The sequence below is a fragment of the Excalfactoria chinensis genome, chromosome 29 (assembly GCF_039878825.1).
Source record: "Excalfactoria chinensis isolate bCotChi1 chromosome 29, bCotChi1.hap2, whole genome shotgun sequence".
Lineage (NCBI taxonomy): Eukaryota > Metazoa > Chordata > Aves > Galliformes > Phasianidae > Excalfactoria > Excalfactoria chinensis.
This window is the reverse complement of record NC_092853.1, coordinates 456,464-478,259: the sequence shown is the minus strand read 5'-3', so window position 1 is coordinate 478,259 and position 21,796 is coordinate 456,464. Positions and strand designations below refer to the sequence as shown.

Genomic DNA, 21,796 nt, shown 5'->3' with positions numbered 1-21,796 from the left:
CGGTGGCAGCCAGCTACGCATGCGCAGAGAGCGCGCTGCCGTGAGGGGAAGGCTGAGCATGCGCAGAACGTATTGCGGAGTAGGCCGTGCCGTAGTCACAATGAGCGCGTTTTAAGTTGTTATTTCTTCAGGTAAAAGAAAGCCTAATGGCGAACCTCCTCGAAGGAGCTGCTTCAGGGATGGCGGCAGAAGCAAGTTGTGTGCTGTGGAGGAGATCCGTGCGTTTCCATCAGCAGTACCTTGATGATGGCCTTGTTATGGTCGGGCCTAGTGTCTGAGGTGAGGTAAATCCCTGAGGTGAGGTAAATCCCTTACAGACCTGACAGTGAAAAAGGTGGTTTTTTTGTCCAGTTTTTCCTTCCTGTAGCTTTGGGAATGGGATTGGTCACTGTGTATGGACAAGTAGAGGCTGTCCAGGCTCCCCAGACATGGTTGTTTTATGGATTTATCTATGTTTTATAGATCTCCAGCACATACTGTTGGGTGAAGGTGGTTTTGTTCCTTGAGTTCTAGAACGTCGGTGTGAAGGAGAAGGCTTTGGACTTGTACAGCAGGGCTCAAGATACACCCCAAGCACTCAGATATCATTTAACAGAGATGAACATCCCCCTAGGCCAAGGGCTGATGGATAGCTCTATCAGGAGAGGGGTGGCCAGCAGGGATAGGGAGGTGATTCTCCCTCTCTACTCTGCTCTTATGAGGCCCCATCTGGAGTACTGTGTCCAGGTATGGAGCCCTCAGTACAAGAAAGATGTGGAGCTGTTGGAAAGGGTCCAGAGGAGGGCTACGAAGATGATCGGGGGGCTGGAGCACCTGCTCTATGAAGACAGGCTGAGGGAGCTGGGCTTGTTCAGCCTGGAGAAGAGAAGGCTGCGGGGTGACCTCATTGCAGCCTTTCAGTACCTGAAGGGTACCTATAAACAGGTGGGGAGTGAACTTTGAAAGGGCTGATAATAGTAGGACAAGGGGAAACGGTTTTAAGTTGAAAGAGGGAAGATTTAGGTTGGATGTTAGGGGGAGGAGAGTGTTTAGGCCCTGGAACAGGCTGCCCAGGGAGGTTGTGGATGCCCCATCCTTGGAGGTGTTCAAGGCCAGGTTGGACGGGGCCCTGGGCAACCTGATCTAGTAAACGTGGAAGTTTGGTGGTCGTGCCAGGCAGGGTGGTTGGAACTTCATGATCCTTGATCATGATCCTTCTTTTGTTTTATATATTTTTTAATTTATTTATCTTCTTTGCAAGAAGTTCACAACAAGGCTGCATTGCTTCCCCATTGGCACCAGCCCAGGACATGGTTTCTCCTACCTCCATTCTGCTTCCTTTGCACTTACTGCACCATTTATGGACCCTCTTCACCTGCCAGCATTCCATGCACACCTTTTCTTCTCTCAAATTCATGCTCATATTTCAGGGACCTTCTCAAGATAAGGCCTGGTGGCTACCATACGGACCTGGGATTGTGGATGGTCACACCTGTCTTCTTGGTGATCTCAGTTCCCATGCTGAGGGACTGGGGTGTGCTGAGGAGAATCTGCTTGAGATCACTGCGCTTCTCTATGAGGTCAGGATGCTGGAAGGTGGAGTGAAAACAGAACAGTGGAAAGCCTGAGAGAAAGTGTAAAAGGGTCTTGTTCATCTGGGGTGGGGGTCTTTGCTCATTTGGGCAGAGAGCAGCTTGGAGATCAGCCCCACTGAAGCAAGCTCTCACATCAGTCTTCCAAACTAACACCACATGGGACAAGCTGGGATGGGCAGCAGAAGCAAGGAGACCCAGTTTGCTGATTTCTCACTGGGGCAGTGAGAGAAGCTGATGAGACGATCCGACCCACCATTAACCTGAGATACCCCAAGAAGCTTGATCCAGAGGGGAACCTCTAAATCCCACATCACGTCCCATAGGATGTGCTGGTGGGTGGGAAATCCCAAGGCATCTCAGCCCACTATGGTTGGAGTTTCTGGGTCTGCCCTGCTGTTCACTGAGCATCCAATCACACCCAGGGCAGGGAGGGAGGTGAAGCAGGAGGTGTTGCCCAAGCTGTGAGATGTGTCCTGTACTGCTTCGGATGGGGACAGAGTTAGTTTCCCTCCTAGCAGCTCAGCAATGAGAGACAAAGAAAAGGAGGAAGGGAGGAACATTTGAAATTATGGTGTCTGTCTTCCCCATTAACCATTATGCAGGATGGAGCCCTGGAAATGGCTGAAAATCTGCCTGCTGATGAGAAGAAATTAACTAATTCCATATTGTGCTTTGCTTGCATGTGCATCTTTGGCTTCGACTGCTAACCTCTATCTCAACTAATGAATTTTCTTGCCCATTCTTTCTCATTTCTCTTCCCTATCCTTGCCTGATAAGGCATTAGGGCAACAGATCTGTGCAGGTTCTATGGTGAAAAAGCAGGAGAAAAAAGCAGCTGCAACCAGCCAAAGCAGGTGGGCTGGGTTTCCAAGTCCAGTTTCTGACTACTTTCCCTGCAAGAAGTGAATGAGGAAACCAGTCCTTGCATTTGCTTTCAAACAAAGAGTCATTGTTTGCACAGCTCTGATGAAGCTGCTCAGGTTACCATCAGCTGTCCTTTCAAATCTCCATCTATCACTGCCTCACTGTGAGCATTTTAGTTTTTTTTATTATTATTTCTTTTTAACTCATAAGTATATATACAAACATCCACTTACACTGCATTTCTTCTCTTCTTTTTTCTTCCTTTCTTTTTTCTTCCATGAACTTCACCTTGTTTCTGCTCTAACAATGAAAAGCCAGTCCCCAAACAGTGGTCACCCCACCAGCCATCCACCCACCGCAGTATAACTGTTCAGTGTGACACTATGTGATGTGAGATATCCCTTAGTCCAAATAGGATCAATTGTCTTGGTTCTGTCCCATTCTCACTCCTTGTGCTTCTTGCTGAGAAGCTGAAAAGTACTTGGTGTTGTATGAGCACCACTCAGTGACACCTAAAACACTGGTGTGTGACCAACATTATTCTCATCCTAAGTCCACATGACCATACTGCTACTATGAAGTATAGGGACTCTATCCTGGGTAGGCTGTAATGTCACCTGCCCATGAAAACAGCTTGACTTGGCTGACCAGCTTTGTGGCAATGGCTGTAAATGTTGGGCTGGAGACCCTAGCTCCTTGATTTCCTCGGATAAAGCATCAACGCTGTACTAATGGGCACAAAGCATATTGCATGAAATCACACAAAAAAGATAATGATAACCTGTGTTAGGCATCAAGTCTTGTTTGGACATCCCCAAAACAGGGAGTTGTCCACCTGTGAAGGGCCAGTTTGAGTCTGTAGGAAGAATGAGAGAGGAAGAGGGGTGAATTCTTCCTCAAGGGGGCTGTTGATTCTCTATAAGGCAGGGAAAATACACCTATAAAATAAGCATGCCCTGTGTAATACCCTTTCTAATGATTTTGTGGGTGGCCTCCTTACAAGAATGAATCTCAGTGGAGGTAAATGTTTCTCAGCATAGATATTTCCACAACCTTGGTATTCATCGTGTTGGAGAAATATTCGTGCCAGATATGTGCTCAGTCACCTGAGGTCCATAAGCAATATGTGAGGTAGACAGAACTTTAGATTTAGGGGAAGTTTATTGATCCTTTGTGGTGTTTGCTTTTTTGTGGGAATGCCATCTTGTCCCATTGTGGCAGATGAAAGTTTCTGTAACATCTTTGCCATTTTCCTTCTCAGCTGAACTTTGCTGGCCCACCTCATGTGACAAGACGAGCACAGTCCGATGGGGACAGTGTGGCACTCATGATGTTTCTGTCTCTTCCAGATCCTTGTTAACTGCAAAGGAAGGGGACAAGGTAAGTGATATCTCCTCTCAGGAACTCTTCTGCACCAGAATTGCAGGAAAAAGTGATATATGGACATTGCTCTACAAGAAGGTCTACAGTTTAGATTATATCCACATATGTGTGGATACTGGCAAAGAAAACGAGACACTGGAGCTTTGAACAAGTTCCAATGGAAGCCAGAATGTGACTGCATGAACTCTCATCCCAGTGCACAACACACTGCTTGATCCAGGTCACCATTTGGTCCTGACAACACGGTGTGGGTCTGAGAAACACCTACAGCACAGCAGCTAGCCAAAGACAACCAAGGGCTCCTTCTTTCACCCATGTAGAGCCTGTCTAAGATTCTCACCCAAGAGAAAGAGCATTAAAAATGAGGAATTGGGGTCATAGAGGCTTCAGAGCATTCAACTTAAGCATGGATGATACAGGGGGGTCTCTCTCCCTAAAGTTCCAGCTGTCTTTCTTCTACTTTCCAGAGATGCCTGTCTTTGCCTCCTGTCCCAGAAACTGTTCTGCCTTCCCTTGCTGGGAGGAGTGGCTGACACACCAGATGACCAGATGATGCCATTCAGTGACACCTGGAAAGTCTGAAGTAAGTATTAGATAGAAAGGAATATTATGAGGAGTGATAAGGACAAGTGTGGAGTCCTGCACTCTAGGAGGTGGGGTGAAAAATAACAGCATGCATTGGTACAGGCTAGGGGACAACCTGCTGGAAAGGAGCTCTGTGAAGAAGGACCTGGTTGTTCTGGTGGCCAAAAGGTGCCCTTGCAGCCAAGAAGGCCAATGGTATCCTGGGGTGCATTAGAAGGAGTGTGGCCAGCTTGTAGAGGGAAGTGATCATCCCCTTCTACTCTGGCCTGGGCAGGCCACATCTGGGGTACTGTGTCTAGTTCTGGAGTTTACTCCAACTCTGAGATGTTGAAAACCTGCCTGAATGTTTTCCTGTGAAACTTGGTGTAGGGAACCTAAGTTAGCAGTAGTCTGCGATTCTGTGATCCTTCCCATAGTCACATTATCACCAATGTCTCTGTGCTCTGCAGTTGCCAACTGGTCCACCACATCCATCTTAGCCAGATGTTTCCTATTCCTTATGGCTCCCTTCTGTACTCCTGGGAAGGAGAATCTTCCCAGGATTCCCTTGAGATTCTCCTTTTGTCCTCTGCACTCCAGCCTTCTGGCTTTGCCAAAACTATTTCCCCCTGTCCCCACATCAGTTCATGTTTCAGAAGGGATGGGTAACTACCTGTGCAGAAAACAGAAGCATCCTCTCCGTGATAACAGTTGTGTTCACCCCATGGCCTTGCCTTACAGTCAAAGATGCTTTCTTCTGTCCCCTCGCAACTCACATCATCCAGCCAGATGACATCTGGCCCTCGGCCATAGCGGGCACCTCCCAGGGCTGACAGTGGTGACCCGCAGCCCACCTGCTTGCAAACCACCTTGGCATCCTTCATGTCCCAGTAGTCATCACATATACTACCCCAACGGTTCTCGTGGAACACCTCAACTCTTCCAGCACATTTGTTTGGGCCATCCACAAGCCGAACTGGTCCAGTCTCAGAAATATCTGTCTCTGTAGAAATGCCAAGAAAACAAATGTTAAGGGAGCATCCCTCACAGCCCGTGGGCAGCATGCAAAGGTCCTCAAACACATTGGAGATATGCCAGTTCTAAGAGTACCTGGGCTTTTCTGGAGTGGGAATAAAATAGCAGAAAACCCAGACAAACACTGTAAAGAAAGAGCAGAAGGAGGTTTTCCTGGTATTCATGAATGGCTGCAGGCTCTACTGACTCAAGGAGACTGTTGAGCCTTTGGGACAGAGGTGGGACAAGGGACCACAGTGGTCTCATGTAGGGGGAAATTTAATGCCATATCCATGTGTCACCACTGCTTCTCAAGGCTGGCTGTCAGTGATGGGATGAGTTCATTAGCTGTGTCCCTGTTTCCACCAGCAGATACACACAGCTCTTCACTGCCCTTTCCACAGGGGCTCGGATGAACCCTGTTTCAAGCTGATTATGTTGGGATCTGCTCATCCCACTGCTCAGCACATGTAGTGTTGGGGTCAGAGATGGTTACCTGAGCACTCCACACTGGCATCTTCCACATGATTGCAGACATTCTCTCCCCATGGCTTTGCTTCACATTCAGTGAGAGACCCTTCTGTCCCTGTGCAGTTCAAATCACTCAGCCAGATCTGACCTTTTCCTTCTCCATATTTTGACTCCGGCAGGGCTGATAGGGCTGTCCCACAGCCAAGCTGTTTGCACACTACTTTGGCCTCCCGTAAATCCCAGTTGTCATCACACACGGTCCCCCAGACATTGTTGTGAAGCACCTCAACTCTCCCAGAGCAGCGGTTTGGGCCTCCTACCAGGCGAACTGAAGTGGAGATGGTGATCCCCGAATCTGTGGGCAAATCCAGAGAGGGCATGGTCAGGAAGGCAGAAGTTTGTGCATGTGGATGTTTATGTCCCTGTGCTGTGTATTATCTCTCTCCAGTGCTTATGGATGACCTTAACCTCTAGGTTGAGCTGGAGAAAAATGACCAGAGAGCACCACAGTGAGGAGATAACCTACCAAATTGAAACTATCTTCTGTGGTGCAACGACCCCAAACCAGTAGCACCTGCAGTTGGGGAGTACTTTGTAGTAAGCCCTTGTTCCTGTCCAAGATTATACCTACACTCGTATGAAGGACATCCCAACACACTGCTAGCAAAAGGAGGAGAATGCAAAGATTACCTGAACAAACTGCACTAGCATCTTCCCCGTGGTAACAATTGTGGTCCCCCCACGGCCTTGCTTGGCATTCAGAGAGAGATGCTTCCAACCCTGTGCAGTTCACATCATCCAGCCAGATGGTGTCAGTTCCTCGCCCAAACTTTGCTGCAATTGGGGCCAGCACTGCATCCCCACAACCCAGTTGCTTGCACACAACTTGGGCATCATTGATGTCCCATTCATCATGGCACACACTGCCCCACTGCTCTTCGTGAAGAACCTCAACTCGTCCAGCACATCGGTTTGGGCCTCCCACCAGACGAAGTGGCCCTGGCTCAGGTATTTCTGTTCCTATAAATAGAATAAATAGGTAAATGAATAAACAAAAACCAACCAAACAACCAATCAAACAAACAAACCAAAACAAAACAAAAAGCCAAGCCAGGGTGAAGTTTTGGAGAAGTCACTGTGCCCTGACCACCTGGAGAAAGCAAAATCTCCCACAGTGTATCAAAACTCTCTGCTCATCCCCAACACTTGCCAAAGGCTCCCCTCCTACCTTCTGGCTAAACAGAAAGGTTTGTGGAGAAATAAAACAGGATAGAGGTTGTCAGAAGAGGGAGAAGACCAAATGTATCCAATCCCAGCTCTGTAGGACATGTGATACAGCTTCTCTGGATCTAGCATCCTCTGATAGGATGCTAGAGCTCAACAAAGACACTCAGAATCCCTAACCTCCTACTTGGATAGCTCAGAAATTGTGCCATAGCTCTCTTAAGACAGAAAGGACACAAAGCAGAAAGATCTGGAGGTTACCTGAGCACTCCACACTGGCATCTTCCACGTGGTTGCAGGCATTCTCTCCCCATGGCTTCGACCTGCAGTCGGAGAGGGACCCTTCTGTCCCTTTGCAGTCCAAATCACTCAGCCAGATCTGGCCCTTCCCTTCTCCATATTTGGACTTTTTGGGGGATGATAATGCTGCCCCACATCCCAGCTGCCTGCACACCACCCTGGCCTCCCGTAAATCCCAGCCTTCATCACAAACAGTCCCCCAGACATCATTGTGAAGCACTTCGACTCTTCCAGAGCATCTGTTCGGACCATCCACCAGACGAACCCCAAGCGTGCTGGTGTCTACATCTTCTGGAGAGAAAAGATGTCCCAGGATGAAAGCAGGGAATGAGAAAGAGGGCTTTTCCTTCCCTTTACAAACCAAGATCCTTATTGCCAAATCTAGCATATAAAATCTTAGTCTGATTGAAACATGGCTTTGGTTTGAGAATGGCCAAATGCTGCACTTGTTTATATGACCAGAAGTCCATCTTGAAAAACAAATCACAGGGTTCATTTTCAGCTCTTATGGGAAAAATGTAGCCACCCCTAAATTCCTCCAGTGTTATTATTGGGTTAGTTTCCCCAAGGTTAAGGCCAGATGCTGCTATAAGGCACTGGTCTGCTAGAAGGGAAGAAGAGAACTGAGACTTTTTCTCCCTTTCTGAAAGGAAATGCTTGAGTTTCCTCAATTAGGGGCAGAGTTTGCAGGTAGATTGCTATTACAGACTTGAATATGGTCAGTGTCCAGGACTGGAAAGGATCTGCTTTATTACTCAGGCCTGATCCTGTTACTGAACCCAGGAGGAAACTCAATACCTCAATACCCCCCCAGACCCTCCCATTGCTGATCTTCAAATCATGATGATGTCTGCCATGATCCCTATCTGTAGAAGAGCGTATCTCTAGATACTACCATCCCTTTGCATGGATCTGGGGGGGAATAACTCAGGGATCAAAATGAATGAGGGTCTGAAACATGAAATACCTTCTTCCTTGTTCAAGGAGGAGTTAACATTAATATGATTGAGATCAGACTTCAATATTGAGGATATTGCAACTTCTGGTTTAACTTTTCTCAAATAGTCAATGTTTTATCAATGATCTCACTTTTTACTGTTCCTTTCACCCAGAGATCTGCACCTCATAGAGAGGAAGTAGAGTCATGTCCCCTCCATTGGCTGCTCAGGAGAATGTGCTTAGCATAGACAAAATTATTGGCCACAGTAACAGGATTTGGACCAAATTCTCTTTGTTCTGAGTACCACAATTGAATCTCTTGATGCACAGCATCATTCTGTGTGACATTTTATGACAGAAGTGAATACTCACTCACTGATACAAATACTGACCTGCCAGCAGGACTCCTGCAAGGGAAGCTGAAATGAAAGAAATAGAGGATGTTAGTGTGAGTTTAATTGACCCTCAAGACATGGGGATTCAGGAAAGCAAGACACAAGGCTACTGAGAGCTCTGCTAGAGCTCAACACTGTTCTCAGACACCCAAATCCTGCTGACAAAGGTTTTCCCTGTCTCAGAGCATGTGGCTTTTGTGACTGGGAGATCAGATGAAAGAAAATGAGAATGTATGTGTACATAAGTAAATATGTGTGCAATGGGAAAAAAAATTAAGTATTTGGGCAAATAATGAGGAAATACTATAAAAGAGCAGTTGAGATTCTACTCATCCATAGTCCATTGTGCAGTCATTTTGTGAGTCATTTTCCAGGCTGCTGAATTATCTAGGCTTCTGCAATCACTGCAATGATACATACCCCTCCTATCCTAGGGTTGGTGAAATGAAACATGGACACCAACAATCAGGGTCGTGCAAAGAGGTGCCTTTGAGATGGAAACCTGTGCAAAGTGACTAATGCTTCATCTGGGGACTGGATAGATGCTGAAGCAAACCCTGGAAGAGAGAACTTGCCAGGATCTATTTGTCCAGGGAAGTCAGGAGAAGGGAACTTTGTACGCAGTGTAGAAGGTCAGCAGCAAAGAAGGGCTCAGTACAAACAGTGATTTCAGCTCCTAAATGTGGCAGTCTGGCAAGGTCCCAAGCAATGATTAAAAGCCTCAGGCAAGGGCAGCATTGCTGACACTGCAAGTGGCATTAGCATTATAGTCCATTTTTCCACTTGGCTTTCTTTTAGATATTATGAAGATTTCTAGTTCTGCTTCCATCCTTAACACACAGAAACCTATAAATGCTGTGAGTCTACAGAATAGAAACAAGGGCAGGGAACCCAGCCATGTGCAGTTTTCTCATAAGGGTTGGGATTCAGTTTCTGAATGAGGCACTTGAGGTGTCTGGAAGGGGCAGCATCCAACTGTCCAGCTGTGGATGTCTAAATTCCAGAGAGGGGATCTGAGCATCCACACTAAGCTGTCAGATGTGGATGACTAATTGAAGACATCTAACCTGGGGAAGAAGGATTCAGCTCACTGCAGACACCACCAGTTGCATTTCACTTCTTTGCAATGTCACATTTGCTTCGTGCTATAGAAATAAACAGTAATGGAGAAGGAGAACAACTTGCAAAGGAATGCCAATCCGAAAGCAAAGAGAAAAGAACTCCACTTACCCCAAAGACATGGCAGGAGGAGGAACCTCATGTTGGTCACAGAGAGCATTGCAGGGAGGAGGCAAGACATGCACCCAAGGGATGGGGTATTTGAGAGGCCCCTACAGCCCTGGCTCCTCCCCTCTATCCCAAAACCTACCTCCATTCCACCTCCCTCAGCAACTAGGAGAAGCCAAAACTCTGCCAGGAATCTTCTGCCATCATGTAGGCTGTAGGATTGTGAAATTGGACTGTTTCGGGAATCTGATGAACAAACAAGTCCTCTTAGCTCAGCTCAGCTTGTTCTGGACCATCAGTGGCAGGGATGGAAGCACGTGGAATTTTGAGTGACCTTCCAGGCAGGGATAGGGTATTAGTGCCAAGGCAGAGCTGGGAAAGTCAATTTCACGCCTTGCCACTAATTCAAAAACAAAAGAACCATTTTCTGTGGGGAAAAGCACCAACTTTTAAGAAGAGTTTTTTTCTTTTATCTCACTTTTTTTCTCTCAAATTTGTCCCAAGAGGAAGGACACGCTTGTGAAATTCTGTGGTGCTGCTTCTCTGTGTTCAGTGTTCAGTTCATTCTTCTGGTCTTGGGGCTGCTGGTGAGGCAAGCAGCAGGTTCCCACAGAAATAAAAGAATCACAGAGGTTGGAAGGGACCTCTTCATCTCTACCCTGCTTCGTATGTTCTGATAGCTGTCACTGTTTCCCTAATGGTCAGCCTCAAGCATGCCAACAGTTGGCCAACACTCTTCTTGCCTGCACCCTGTCACTGATGTGCAGGAGAGATCTCAGAGCTGTTGAGAAGATGAGTGTCACACATTTTACACATAAATGAGACTTCTCATTACAGACATTTCAGGTGAAGTTTGTTTGTTTGTTTTTTTCACAATACCCATATGTTATTGATTCAGTTGTGCTTTGATACTGATCCTTAGCTTGTCTGCCTGTGAGAGTTTGGCCAGTAATTCCTGAGTTATATTTGTATAGCAGATTGCTTGCTTGATAGCTAAATTCAACAAACTGATGTTTGCTGATGGTTCGTAGCATGTTACCTTTTGGGTGACTACAAACAGAAGCACTGGCTTTCCGTTCAATAGTTTCCAGGAATTGAATTTTGACTGAATCTTCTAAAATTATCTAGAGTTGCATCCTTCCTTCTCTCCGTCTCTCCCTTTCTTCTGTCCTCTCTTGGTTGCATTTTCTTTCTTCTTCATTCATTCATTCATTCATTCATTCATTCATTCATTCATTCATTCATTCATTCATTCATTCATTCATTCATTCACTTCTTCATTCATTCATTTCTAAACACATACACTAGATCAAACCAACCAGAACCTGGCACCTTCCCAATCTCACAAGCACTGTTAAAGATGACCTTTGCCATTTCCCCAAATATTTAATGGTGATTTTGGAAAGGATTTTGATTTTACATTCTGATCAAAATATCTGTCTTTCCTAAGTGTGTGTTCAGTACTTCAACCCGTGTCACATCTGCTTCATATAAATTAATGTGTCATAATAGGAATAATTTTATCAAAAATGGAAGTGGAAATAAGTTAACCCTTCAGTATAGTTTGCCCACACATTCACTATCTTCCTGTCCTCTCTGCTTTGCTAACAAACCCGTTTTCTGTTCTTTCCCATCTTGTAAATGTGGTGTTGCAACAGAATGTTGTCCTGTTGTACCATTTACTCTACCTATCTCATTTTGTACCTTTGCCCCTCTAATTTTGATCCCATATGCTATTCTGCCATTCAGTGTCTTAGAACCTTGGTCTGATTTTGTTGTTCTGAAGGATACTTGTTTTTTGTCTCTATTTATAGTATTAATGGGATCTTGGGTATTAAATACAAATGATGGTCTGTGTGTTTCAGGATCATGATTAAGGGTTAGCAGTGATTTTCTTTCTGTGGACACTGAAATTGTAAGGGTCCTCTTCTTACATCCATAATGCCATGGAGCTTGGTGAGATTCACTCTAGAGCTCCAAAGGAATCAGCAGATGTTATAAATGGATTTATCTCAAAAATTCACTAAAGGCAAAGTGGGGTTTTGGCATGAGGGAAGATCTGGGAAACTACAGACCTCTTTGTCTAACCTCAGTTCTTGGAAAAGTAATGGAGAAGAATGCTGGCTGCTGTTGAAAGGCATGTGAAGACTACTTTTGTCCATCATAGCCAGCCATCAAGGGAAATTCCTAGCTTACTAACTTGATCTCCTTGTATGATAAGAATACCAGCATGATATTCCAGCTCAGCAGCAACTAAAACACCAGTGAGCAATCAGGTCTATTTTCATCAAAAATGCAAAACAGTGCTCCATAGAAGAGTCTAAGGAAAATAGTACATATCATAGATATATGTATCTCCTAACTCCTATACTGAATGATTTTGGAGACACCATACAGTGCTTAAGACATCTTCATTGGGATAGGAATATGGCATGTTGCTCCATAGGCTGCTTGATACAAAGCTTGGCTAAAGCATTGAACCAATCCCACAGTATTAGCAGGGTGGTGGGAGAGTAATATCATCCCGGGTATAAAATGCATCACATATAGCTTGAATGCAAACATACAGATAAGGCAATCAGCACATGAAATAGGTCATACAACTGTAGTTTATGTAAGAGGAAACAATTTTGACCATGATTTTGTAGGCATCTCTTAATGCTGTGCCACATGTCCTTTCTTTCTGAGCTCCCACACTGATGATCAGTAAGCAGAATGTGATGGGTATGAATGGGCGCACCATAAATGCAAGTCAGTCTGCACTGCCAATTAGGTTAATAGCCTTACTATAAGTTGGGTCACCTTCTAGCTATGACACTGCACAACATGGACATGCCAGTCCTACCAATGTGGAAGGCACTGCTCACCATCCATGGGATAACTTTCTATGGCAGGATAGATCAGGTGGTGTCTGGCCAAAGCTGGAGTCATGACCAACTGTCTCTGGCTGGATGTCCAGGAAGTAAAGCTGTGGGTATTTTACAAGCTGTATTTTGGGACTTGCAAAGAGTTGGGCTTTTCTGTAGGCTCTGTGAAGGCTTGGAGATACACAAATCACAGAACCGTGTCTAAGCCAAAATCCATTCTTCCATTCAAAATCCAGTCTTCCCCTTCTTTGATTTCCCCAAGTCTTTCTGTAGGGTTTGGCATAGACAAAAAATCTATACAAGCCTGACTATCTGTGATGCACTTGGCCATGATCCTTTGGTAGTTCCTGTTCCGCAGCACATTTTTCCCATTCACTGACAAGGCTGAGCTGTTAAATCCCCACGATACAGCACACAATTGGCTCTGCTTCATTCAAACTCATCACTTAGTTTAGTCTCAATGAGGGTAGATCAACAGAGGTGCAATTGCAACACCGTCTTGTACAGACATTCCTGTGAATTCAATCCTGTGCATCACCCAGACGTGACAGTATATTGTCATGCTTGGATAAACTCCATGGATTCAGAGCACTCGTGTATTGGGAACTGCAAATAGAAAGGACACCTCTTCATTTACCTCCCTCCCCATTTTCTCTCCTGCTCTCCTGTCACCACAGGGAAACATCTCAGCAGCTGACAAACAAGTCACTCTGCTTCATGTTACAGCCATTTTTACCCCTGGATCCAACTCCCTTTGTCCAACAGCCACCAGTTACCCCAGTTGCCAATAGATGGCTTATACCCATTGCTCAGCTGGCCTCAGTTTGGTTTGGATCCTGATCTCTGTCCCAAGGAAAGGCCATGTCCAATCCCTGCATCTTTTCCAGGTAGATTCTGTTGAAGGTCTCACTCTGTGCCACTGTGAAATGATTCTTCCAGTCCCCACAGATGCCTGAGGAAGGAATATTTTTCTTTCAGAGCGCACACCACTGCAAAACTCTCCTTCCTGCTCAGTTTTTGGGTGCAATTACCACCTTGAAGTGCTGTCCAAAATGAGTAGCCATCCCCATGGACCCAGTTCCTTTAACCTAAGAGACTGTGCAGCTGTCCTCATCATCCTCTCCTGTGCTCCCATGGGGATGCCAAAACCCAGCACTTTGATGGGGCCCCCTCTGCTCACCCTTCCTCAGGAACTGGCCTTTGGTCTGGTCCATGATGTCTGTGGGGAGCAAGATGGAGCTGCACATTGGGTTCTGCCTCATGGCCGCGAAGGAGGCATTTTGCACTACTGAGGAGATAGCATTGTCATCCAAATTCTGCCCCAGAAAATGGCAGAGGCGTCTCACACTGCCTTGCAGGTCCTTAGGGACACAGAAAAAGCATGTTACCACCTAGGGTGACACATCAACACAATTGGAATAGGTGGGTCTGCCAAGATCACTACCTGTTTCAGCTCTTCATAGGTGATGAAGAAGAAATTCTCCCTATCCTTCATCTCCATCCAGCCTCGCACATGTTCAAACCAAGAGCCATGGGGCACTGATGGGAGACAGAAGGCAGCAAGTCTATGGGCTGATCATGGCATGGCATGAGGCATGCAGGGTGGAGGAGGGTCCTCATTGGGTTGGGAGAATGTAGACAAGATGCAAAACTGAGCAACAGCATCCAGAAATCAGGTGGGACTAGGAGGCTGAGCTATTGCAGATGAGCAATGGGGTTTTCTCCAGCCACCTTTCCTCTGACGTTTCCTTGAGCAAACAGATGTTGTTGAGATAGTGGTGCTTCCTTGTCCTGCAAACACAGGAGTGCGAGCAGACACAGACCATGGTGGGAAGGGGTTGGGGATGGAAGGATGCCAGTGTCCTGGCCTATGGATTTAGGGGATCTGCTGACCAAGACTTTCAAGAGACAACTGAAATCTGCACAAGGCAGGGAAATAACAACTGAATTTATGGGCTTTCTAATGTATTGATGACAATTTCACCTCTATCACAGAGGAAGTTCTTTCTTGCAACCATCATCAGTGGACCACCAGAAGAGGTTATAGAGCTAGAGGTGCCAGGGAACCCCCAATGTGCCCTGAGCAAGCAGAAACTACACTCACATTCTCCATTGAGAAAGTCCCTCAAGAACTGCTCAAAGGACACGGGGTCCTCATAGCTGTTGCACATCTTGCAGAAGTAGAAGTAGGAAACAACAACATCTCGAGGATCCCGGAGGGTGTAGATAACCTGGGGGAGAAGTGCATACAGGAGTAAGATGCTCAGAATAGGGGGGAAAAGGATAATTGCAGACAATGGCACTGGGGTAGATCTGCAAATGGAAGGGTCTGTCAAAGGAAGATCAATTCTGTGCAAGATTCAATGACGTAGACTTCAGGCAAGGGTTGAGGAATACACTGGAGATTCCCAAGAATATGCAAAGGTACAGATGTGAGATGGGGGGCTGCATATTTCTCTTTGGAGAGTAGGTAGGTTGCCCTACCAAGGTCTTCACCCAAGCTCCTATCATTCCAGTGTTTCCTAGATGATAGGCAATGGTCCTCCCAGGCTCCCCTTCAGACACTGCATGAATACCCAGCCCATGAAAGCATGTACAGGAGATAGGTTGGATATATGTTGGATTCTGTGATCCCACCTTGGCAGTGGAATGGGAGAAGGACTTGGGGAAGATGTGCCTGGGGAGGTGGCAGGTCAGCAGGCGAGGTGAGGGGTAGTTGAGGGCTGCCTCCAGACCCAGGCGAGTTGAGAACCAAGGCATGCGATCAGAATTGAGGACAGTTTGGTTCCATCTGGGATGGCCATGGCTGCGAATGAGGCTCAGGATCTCAGTCATCCACACGGTGCCTACCAGGTACAACAGAAATACAGAGCAAGCGATTTGCATGGGGCTTCAGGATGCACGAAGCTCAGCAGCAATGCCACCATCAAGTCTGTTCCCCATGCAGAAACTGCCTCCTTGCCCATGCACAACCACTGTGCTATAAATATATATGCATATATATCTATCAACATAAATATTCCTGTTCCCATCACAAGAGAAGATTCATCTTCTGAACAACAGTGGAACTGCTCCCCAAGTCCCATAGACCTGCTATAGATCTCCCCACAATACCCATCCAGAACAACTCTCCCAGCCTCTCAGTCCTCCCTTGGACATCCCTGTGGTACCAGATTTAGGGTAGGTGATGTTGAAGATGTCATCGTCCCGGACCAGGAACTCGTTGTGGGCAAAACTCAAGCTGTGCACGGAGTTGTAGGCAGGAGGGAATTTAATGCCTTCATACATCACGTAGTGCACCGGCATTCTGCTTGGATGGCAACAGGGTGCTGCAGCTCTGCAGACCTACAGCAGGGAGAAAGAATGGTAGGGCACTGAACTCAAGACAGGAAAATTTCTTCCTGCATAATAAATCCCAAAGAGGAGCAATTCCATCTCCCTGACATCAGAAGAGCTCTGTATTGCATGATAACACACTCAGATCCTCTCTAATCCTTCCTTATGGGGATCCAAATGAAGGACTACTAGTTCACAGGGCATTTAAGGAGCCCTAAGGCTAAATCTCTGCTAAGGGGTCAACCACTCCTCCCCCTCCCTTGCTGCCCCATGTGTTTACCTGCCCTCAGAGCTGGGATGGGTGCATAGCAGCTATCTTAGGAAGAGCCTGGACAACCTGGGAGACAGGAGGCAGGTGGAAACCCTAAACTCCTTGTTTTCTACAAAAACATAGAGCTTTGCTCTGCTTCCAGAGGCTGGGTAGAGAATCAAAAGGGGAGGAAAATGGTTTCCTTGTTGCACCATTCTGGAGCAATGATTAACGAGATCCAAAGTCCAACAGTCACCCATTTCCTGCAAATCAGTGAGCAAAACTAGTCCTGTGTGTCCTCTGCCCCGGATCCACTGCAAGAACCACACTTTTCTTCTGTGCTCTTATGTTTTCCCATGGAACTCTCCATTTCCTTTCAAAAATATATATATATAAAAAAAAAACCAAACATTAATGGCTTCCTCCTGCAGTGCCTTCATTTCTTATTTATATATCCCACAGCTGCTCTGAAAAGCCCACAAGCACTTGAGCCTCCCTATTCCCATGAGCTGAAGGTCCTTTCTGTTCTGTCAAATGAGAAACCTTTGGAGTGGCATTAAAGGGAGAGGAAGAGGGAAAGTTTTCCCCCAATGCAGCAATGTATGGCCTCTGTAGATCCAAGTACAGGGCTGTTTAATGCCATTGATTAGAAGCAAGCAAAACCCAAACAATACTCCTTGTAACAAGGCAGTCATGTGGTTATCTGTTAAATTAAAAGTATTTTCTAAATGGAATGAATGGAGTAAGTTTTTGCTTGAAAAAAAAAAAAAAAAAGTAGTCCGACAACTTTCTGTAACACAATGAGCTGATTAAGTAGATCAAAAAGTAAATAAAACACATAATGAGTGTCAAAAAATGTTTGAGAAGTAGTAAATATTTTATTTGAGTGCAGAAGACAATTGTTTTTTAGGACAAACAACTAAAACAGTGATTTCCCTTTCGACCGTGTTCTGTTTTCAAAGCAAACAGGAGAAAATGGGATTAAGAAATGTTTAAACACTTCAGAGAAGAATGTTAACCATCCACAGGCACGGTGGGAGTAATCAGCACAATTAACCCCTTTGTTGCTTGGAGCTGAGACACAAGTTCAACTAAACTAAAAGGAAAGCCACAGAACATTAATTACAAAGAATTGTTTTTCCCTTGCAGTCCAAGAGAGACTCCACTTATTTACCTGAAGAAGATCTGTCTGTCCTTTTATAATTGGTAGCTAATTAACAACTGAAGGCTTGCCTGCCTCCAATGATCATTAAAAAACTGGGCAATTAGTACGTTTGTAAAACACATTCATTTTGTATATAGAGTTGTTTTAAAAATAAAGCCATCACATCTGTTAGAAATACATGTTTTATCACATTTTAAAGGTACAGAAATACAATCAACATTGTTTGGTGAGATAAGGGAGAGCAAACACTGAAAAAGACAACAATAAATTGTAGATACTTTGAATTTTTCTTAGTAATAAATCATTCACGCTGCTGGAGCTAAAGAAAGAAAAAGTAAAGGGAAGGGTATTAAACTACAGCCAGGTCTTTCTGTATTAAACTTAAAGGCAAAAACTACAATTGTCAATGTTTTCAAGTAAAAATATCAGCATGTAACAGTTGGAAATTCCATTTTTTTTATATTGCAGTTAATGGAAATTTAGTATCATTTAAGAATGATTTAATGCCTTCTAACCTTTCAGAACAGAACGATGATGTGTGACTAAATGGTTCAAGGATTCAGAAAGGAACCACAACCACGTCCAGTGAAACCTGAATTCAAGGTAACGTAGAGCTCATTTAAATCAATTATGGGAGTTGTTTTAAATTACTGCTTTAATTTAAAATCAATTAATTAATGTGTTAGAGAGGAGTCATGGCTCATGGAAGAAGAAGTATTCATACTAGAGGGAAGCAGAATTCACACATCCAAGGAGCACATGCAATCATCCCATTGCTTCTTCTCCAAAGAGATCAAGTTGAGTGGGAATTAAACATTAATAAAGCACCGAAAAAATGTAAATATCATGGTTTGGTACTGAAAGGAAAATAAATATTAATTTTAATTAGTTAATTAATTATTCTTATTATTTTTTCCCCACTGATTTCACCTAAAACTTACGTAGTGTGGGGCAATAGGAATATACTGCTGGTTTTGACTACACAGTTATAGTAATTCCAAACACTCTAATTGTGAGTATCCTCTGATTAGGGTTAGAGTTAAGGTCATGTTTAGGGTTTGGTTTAGGGTTAGGATAAGAGTTATGTTTAGGATTGATAAGAGTTAAAGTTGGGTTCAATTAGGGTTAGCATTAGGATCACTTATAGTTAAGGTTAGAGTTAGGTCCAATTAGAGTTAGGGTTAGGTTTAGGGCTTGGGTTATGATCACTTAGGGTTAGGATTAGGGTTAGTGTTAAGTTTAGTGTTAGGGTAAAGTTAAGGTTTAGTGTTAGGGTTAGGGTTGGATGACTTAGAGTTAAGTTAAGGGTTAGCATTGGAGTTAGGATCAGTTAGGATTAGGGTTAGCATTTGTAGGTATTGGCAAACTTGTCTGGTTTTGGCGTGGGAGCATTTCAGAGATTCCTCAAAGTGAATGCAGAAGGAAGGGTTTGGAGAACAGTGATGATGACATGGGCAGTCCTGTTGTGCACCACCCCAACAGATGTGTCCTATTAACTCTGTCTGGGTTGAAAACAAGGGCATGGGGACATTCTAGGTACATTTAACACTCTATTTCTGTTGACAGAAAGGTATTTATTTTCAAATGGAATATGATGAGCTGCAATCATTCAGCTCAAAAACGGGTCCCATCTCTTTACCAGACTGTTAGAAGAGAAAAATATCCTTTGCTTCACAGTCATGCCTTATTCATTTGCTTTTGGTAGTATGAACATTGGTGAGCAGCTGTTGCCAAGGATGAAGCACAGGAAGAGTATCAGAAATCTCTGATGAACACCATGAGAACTCACCGAGAATGGCAACCACTGCCATCGAGCCAGACTGACATGGGTCACAAACACAAGGTCAATATCCCACTAGTTTCATGCTTTTGTTGCTCTCTATTTTTTAATCTTAATAAAAATGCTAAGAATTAAAATGTTTGGCTACCTGTAACTGTATTCTATATTTTACGAGGGCTGCTCCAAAAGTAATTCCTCTTGGTTTAATATTTTGGAGCATGATGCCAGAGGCAGATATTGGTGGGATGTCAGTAAAGGTTGAACTTTCCCACCAGTATTTTGTTAAATGTTGTTGCTGTGTGACAGATGGCAGCAGAGGGGCCAGTCTGATGAAATGGTGTCTGGTGAATGGAAGTGAATATGAAGCAAAGGGGTGGTATTCAGTTCCTCCACGCAGAACAAAAAGGCTTCCATTGACATTCATTGATACTTGCTCAGTGTTTATGGAGACCATTGGTAGATGTGAGCACAGAGAGGAGGTGGTGGTTTTCACCATGAGGCATTTCAGCAGTGATGACAGTGACAGCAGTCACATCTGCTTGTGCAGATTTTTATGAGCACGGCATGCAGGCTCTTGTTCATAGCTCATGAAAATGCATAGCTAACGGTGGTGACTGTGCTGAATAATAGTGATTTGTAGCTGAGAATTTGCCCTACCAAATAGTGCTATTATGCTTTTTGTACCAGTGTTTATTTCCCATTTAAATGTATGTGAGAAGCATTACTTTCAAAGCAACTCGTATATACAGCCCAAGACAAATCCTCTTCACTCAGTACAGCCCAGTCAAGCCAAAAGTTTGGACACCTGTGCATGCAAAGCAAAGCATCTTCAACCAGCACACATCCTCTGTGCAACACCTTACCAGCGCAATCACATATTTCTTGCATTGATTTTCTGCTTCTTATCCCTCTGAAATGTTTTGGATTCAGACTTTCCTCAAAGCTTCAGGTGTTTCTCCCCCAGGAAATGAAGCAGCTTTGCTCTTATGAAGTATTATCCCTTGCCATCTTGATGTATTTTAGCTCCAGCACTGAAAGCTGTGTCACACAGTGAGAGGAAAACTCATCTGCTAGGGAACACAATGAATGCTTTTAGGGAGAGCTACTGAGTTGTGACTCCTCCAGCAGTCTCTGCAGTGATTGGTCTAAGATTGGAAACTGTGTGTTTTTTTCTACTTCTTTTTTTATTTTAATGATTGGCATAGCTTCATCCCATCCTACACATGATAGAAATCACCCTGAGGCTTTTGGCTGCATGCTGCAAGCACTGAGCTGTGCAATGGAATCCTGGAAGGAGCGCTTCCCTGCATGCTGAGCAGATGTGGGTAATTATATTTAATTTTGCTTGTATTTTTATGTATACATACATATATATGTACATATATAAATATATATATGTTTTCTTACCCTTTGTTAAGTTTTGTTATGCTTTTCTCCCACTTCACCCTGATGTTCTTTGCTGGGAGCGTGGGTTTTCTATCCTCAATATCAAAAGAAGTCATCCCAAATATGCAGGAAATGCATTTCAATCCACTCCACCAGCAAAGGTGCTAAAGAAGAGGTCAAGGCAGCCAGGCTCCATCCCTTCCCCTTCCCTTTGCATTGTCTGGTAGCCAACGGGAAGGTTTCCATTGGAAGTGTGTTCATTCCCCATCAGTAGAAAACTATGGGGAACAAAGTTCTCCCAGCAAGAGCTAAATTAACACCTAAATTTCTAGGGGAATAGAGAAGGAGAAAAGAAAATATTCTAGTGATCTCCCTACCACCCTCCCGCCCAGCACCCTCCCCCCCCAAAAAAAAGGAGTGTGTCTGTTTGTAAATATATGTGTATATAAAATGCTAAAATGCTCACAGTGAGGCAGTGATAGAATGGGATTTGCAAGGACAGCTGATGGTAACCTGAGCAGCTTCATCAGAGCTGTGCAAACAAAGACTCTTTGTTTGAAAGCAAACGCAAGGACTGGTTTCCTCATTCACTTCTAGCAGGGAAAGTAGCCAGAAACTGGACTTGGAAACCCAGCCCCCCTGCTTTGGCTGGTTGCAGCTGCTTTTTTCTCCTGCTTTTTCACCATAGAACCTGCACAGGTCTGTTGCCCTAATGCCTTATCAGGCAAGGATAGGGAAGAGAAATGAAAAGGAATGGGCAAGAAAATTTGTCAGCTGAGATAGAGGTTAGCAGGCAAAGCCAAAGATGCACGTGCAAGCAAAGCACAATATGGAATTAGTTAATTTCTTCTCAACAGCAGGCAGATTTTCAGCCATTTCCAGGGCTCCATCCTGCATAATGGTTAATGGGGAAGAGAAACACCATAACTTCAAATGTTCCTCCCTTCCTCCTTTTCTTTGTCTCTCATTGCTGAGCTGCTAGGAGGGAAACTAACTGTCCCCATCAGAAGCAGTACAGGACACATCTTGCAGCTTGGGCCAACACCTCCTGCTTCAC

At 44.7% G+C, this 21,796-nt stretch overlaps 2 protein-coding genes and 1 long non-coding RNA gene across 5 annotated transcripts; 1 reads left to right on the top strand and 2 right to left on the bottom strand.

Annotated features, from left to right (window-relative positions):
- Window positions 1-46: 46 nt before the first annotated feature.
- LOC140263384 (uncharacterized) lies at window positions 47-20,667 on the top strand. Of its 3 annotated transcripts, none has more exons than XR_011905902.1 (6): window positions 47-279; window positions 3,700-3,818; window positions 4,289-4,404; window positions 18,096-18,176; window positions 19,279-19,416; window positions 20,559-20,667. It is a non-coding gene; the product is annotated as an uncharacterized lncRNA (long non-coding RNA). The 3 variants fall into 3 exon arrangements; XR_011905903.1 differs by lacking the exon at window positions 20,559-20,667 and adding an exon at window positions 19,660-20,552; XR_011905901.1 differs by lacking the exons at window positions 19,279-19,416; window positions 20,559-20,667 and having other exon boundaries at window positions 18,096-18,391.
- Window positions 3,764-7,985, bottom strand: LOC140263383 (scavenger receptor cysteine-rich domain-containing group B protein-like). The gene is made up of 5 exons (XM_072358263.1): window positions 7,356-7,985; window positions 6,561-6,890; window positions 5,896-6,225; window positions 5,059-5,388; window positions 3,764-3,798 (listed from the first exon to the last, which is right to left on the bottom strand). The coding sequence occupies exons 1-5, from the start codon at window positions 7,888-7,890 to the stop codon at window positions 3,764-3,766; spliced, it is 1,560 nt and encodes a 519-aa protein (XP_072214364.1). The 5' UTR covers window positions 7,891-7,985.
- On the bottom strand, window positions 13,632-17,103 carry LOC140263362 (sulfotransferase 2B1-like). Its single transcript, XM_072358242.1, has 7 exons — window positions 17,083-17,103; window positions 15,993-16,167; window positions 15,460-15,668; window positions 14,927-15,053; window positions 14,267-14,361; window positions 14,003-14,183; window positions 13,632-13,774 (listed from the first exon to the last, which is right to left on the bottom strand). Exons 1-7 carry the CDS (start codon window positions 17,101-17,103, stop codon window positions 13,632-13,634), a joined length of 951 nt encoding a protein of 316 aa, XP_072214343.1.
- Window positions 20,668-21,796: the final 1,129 nt, after the last annotated feature.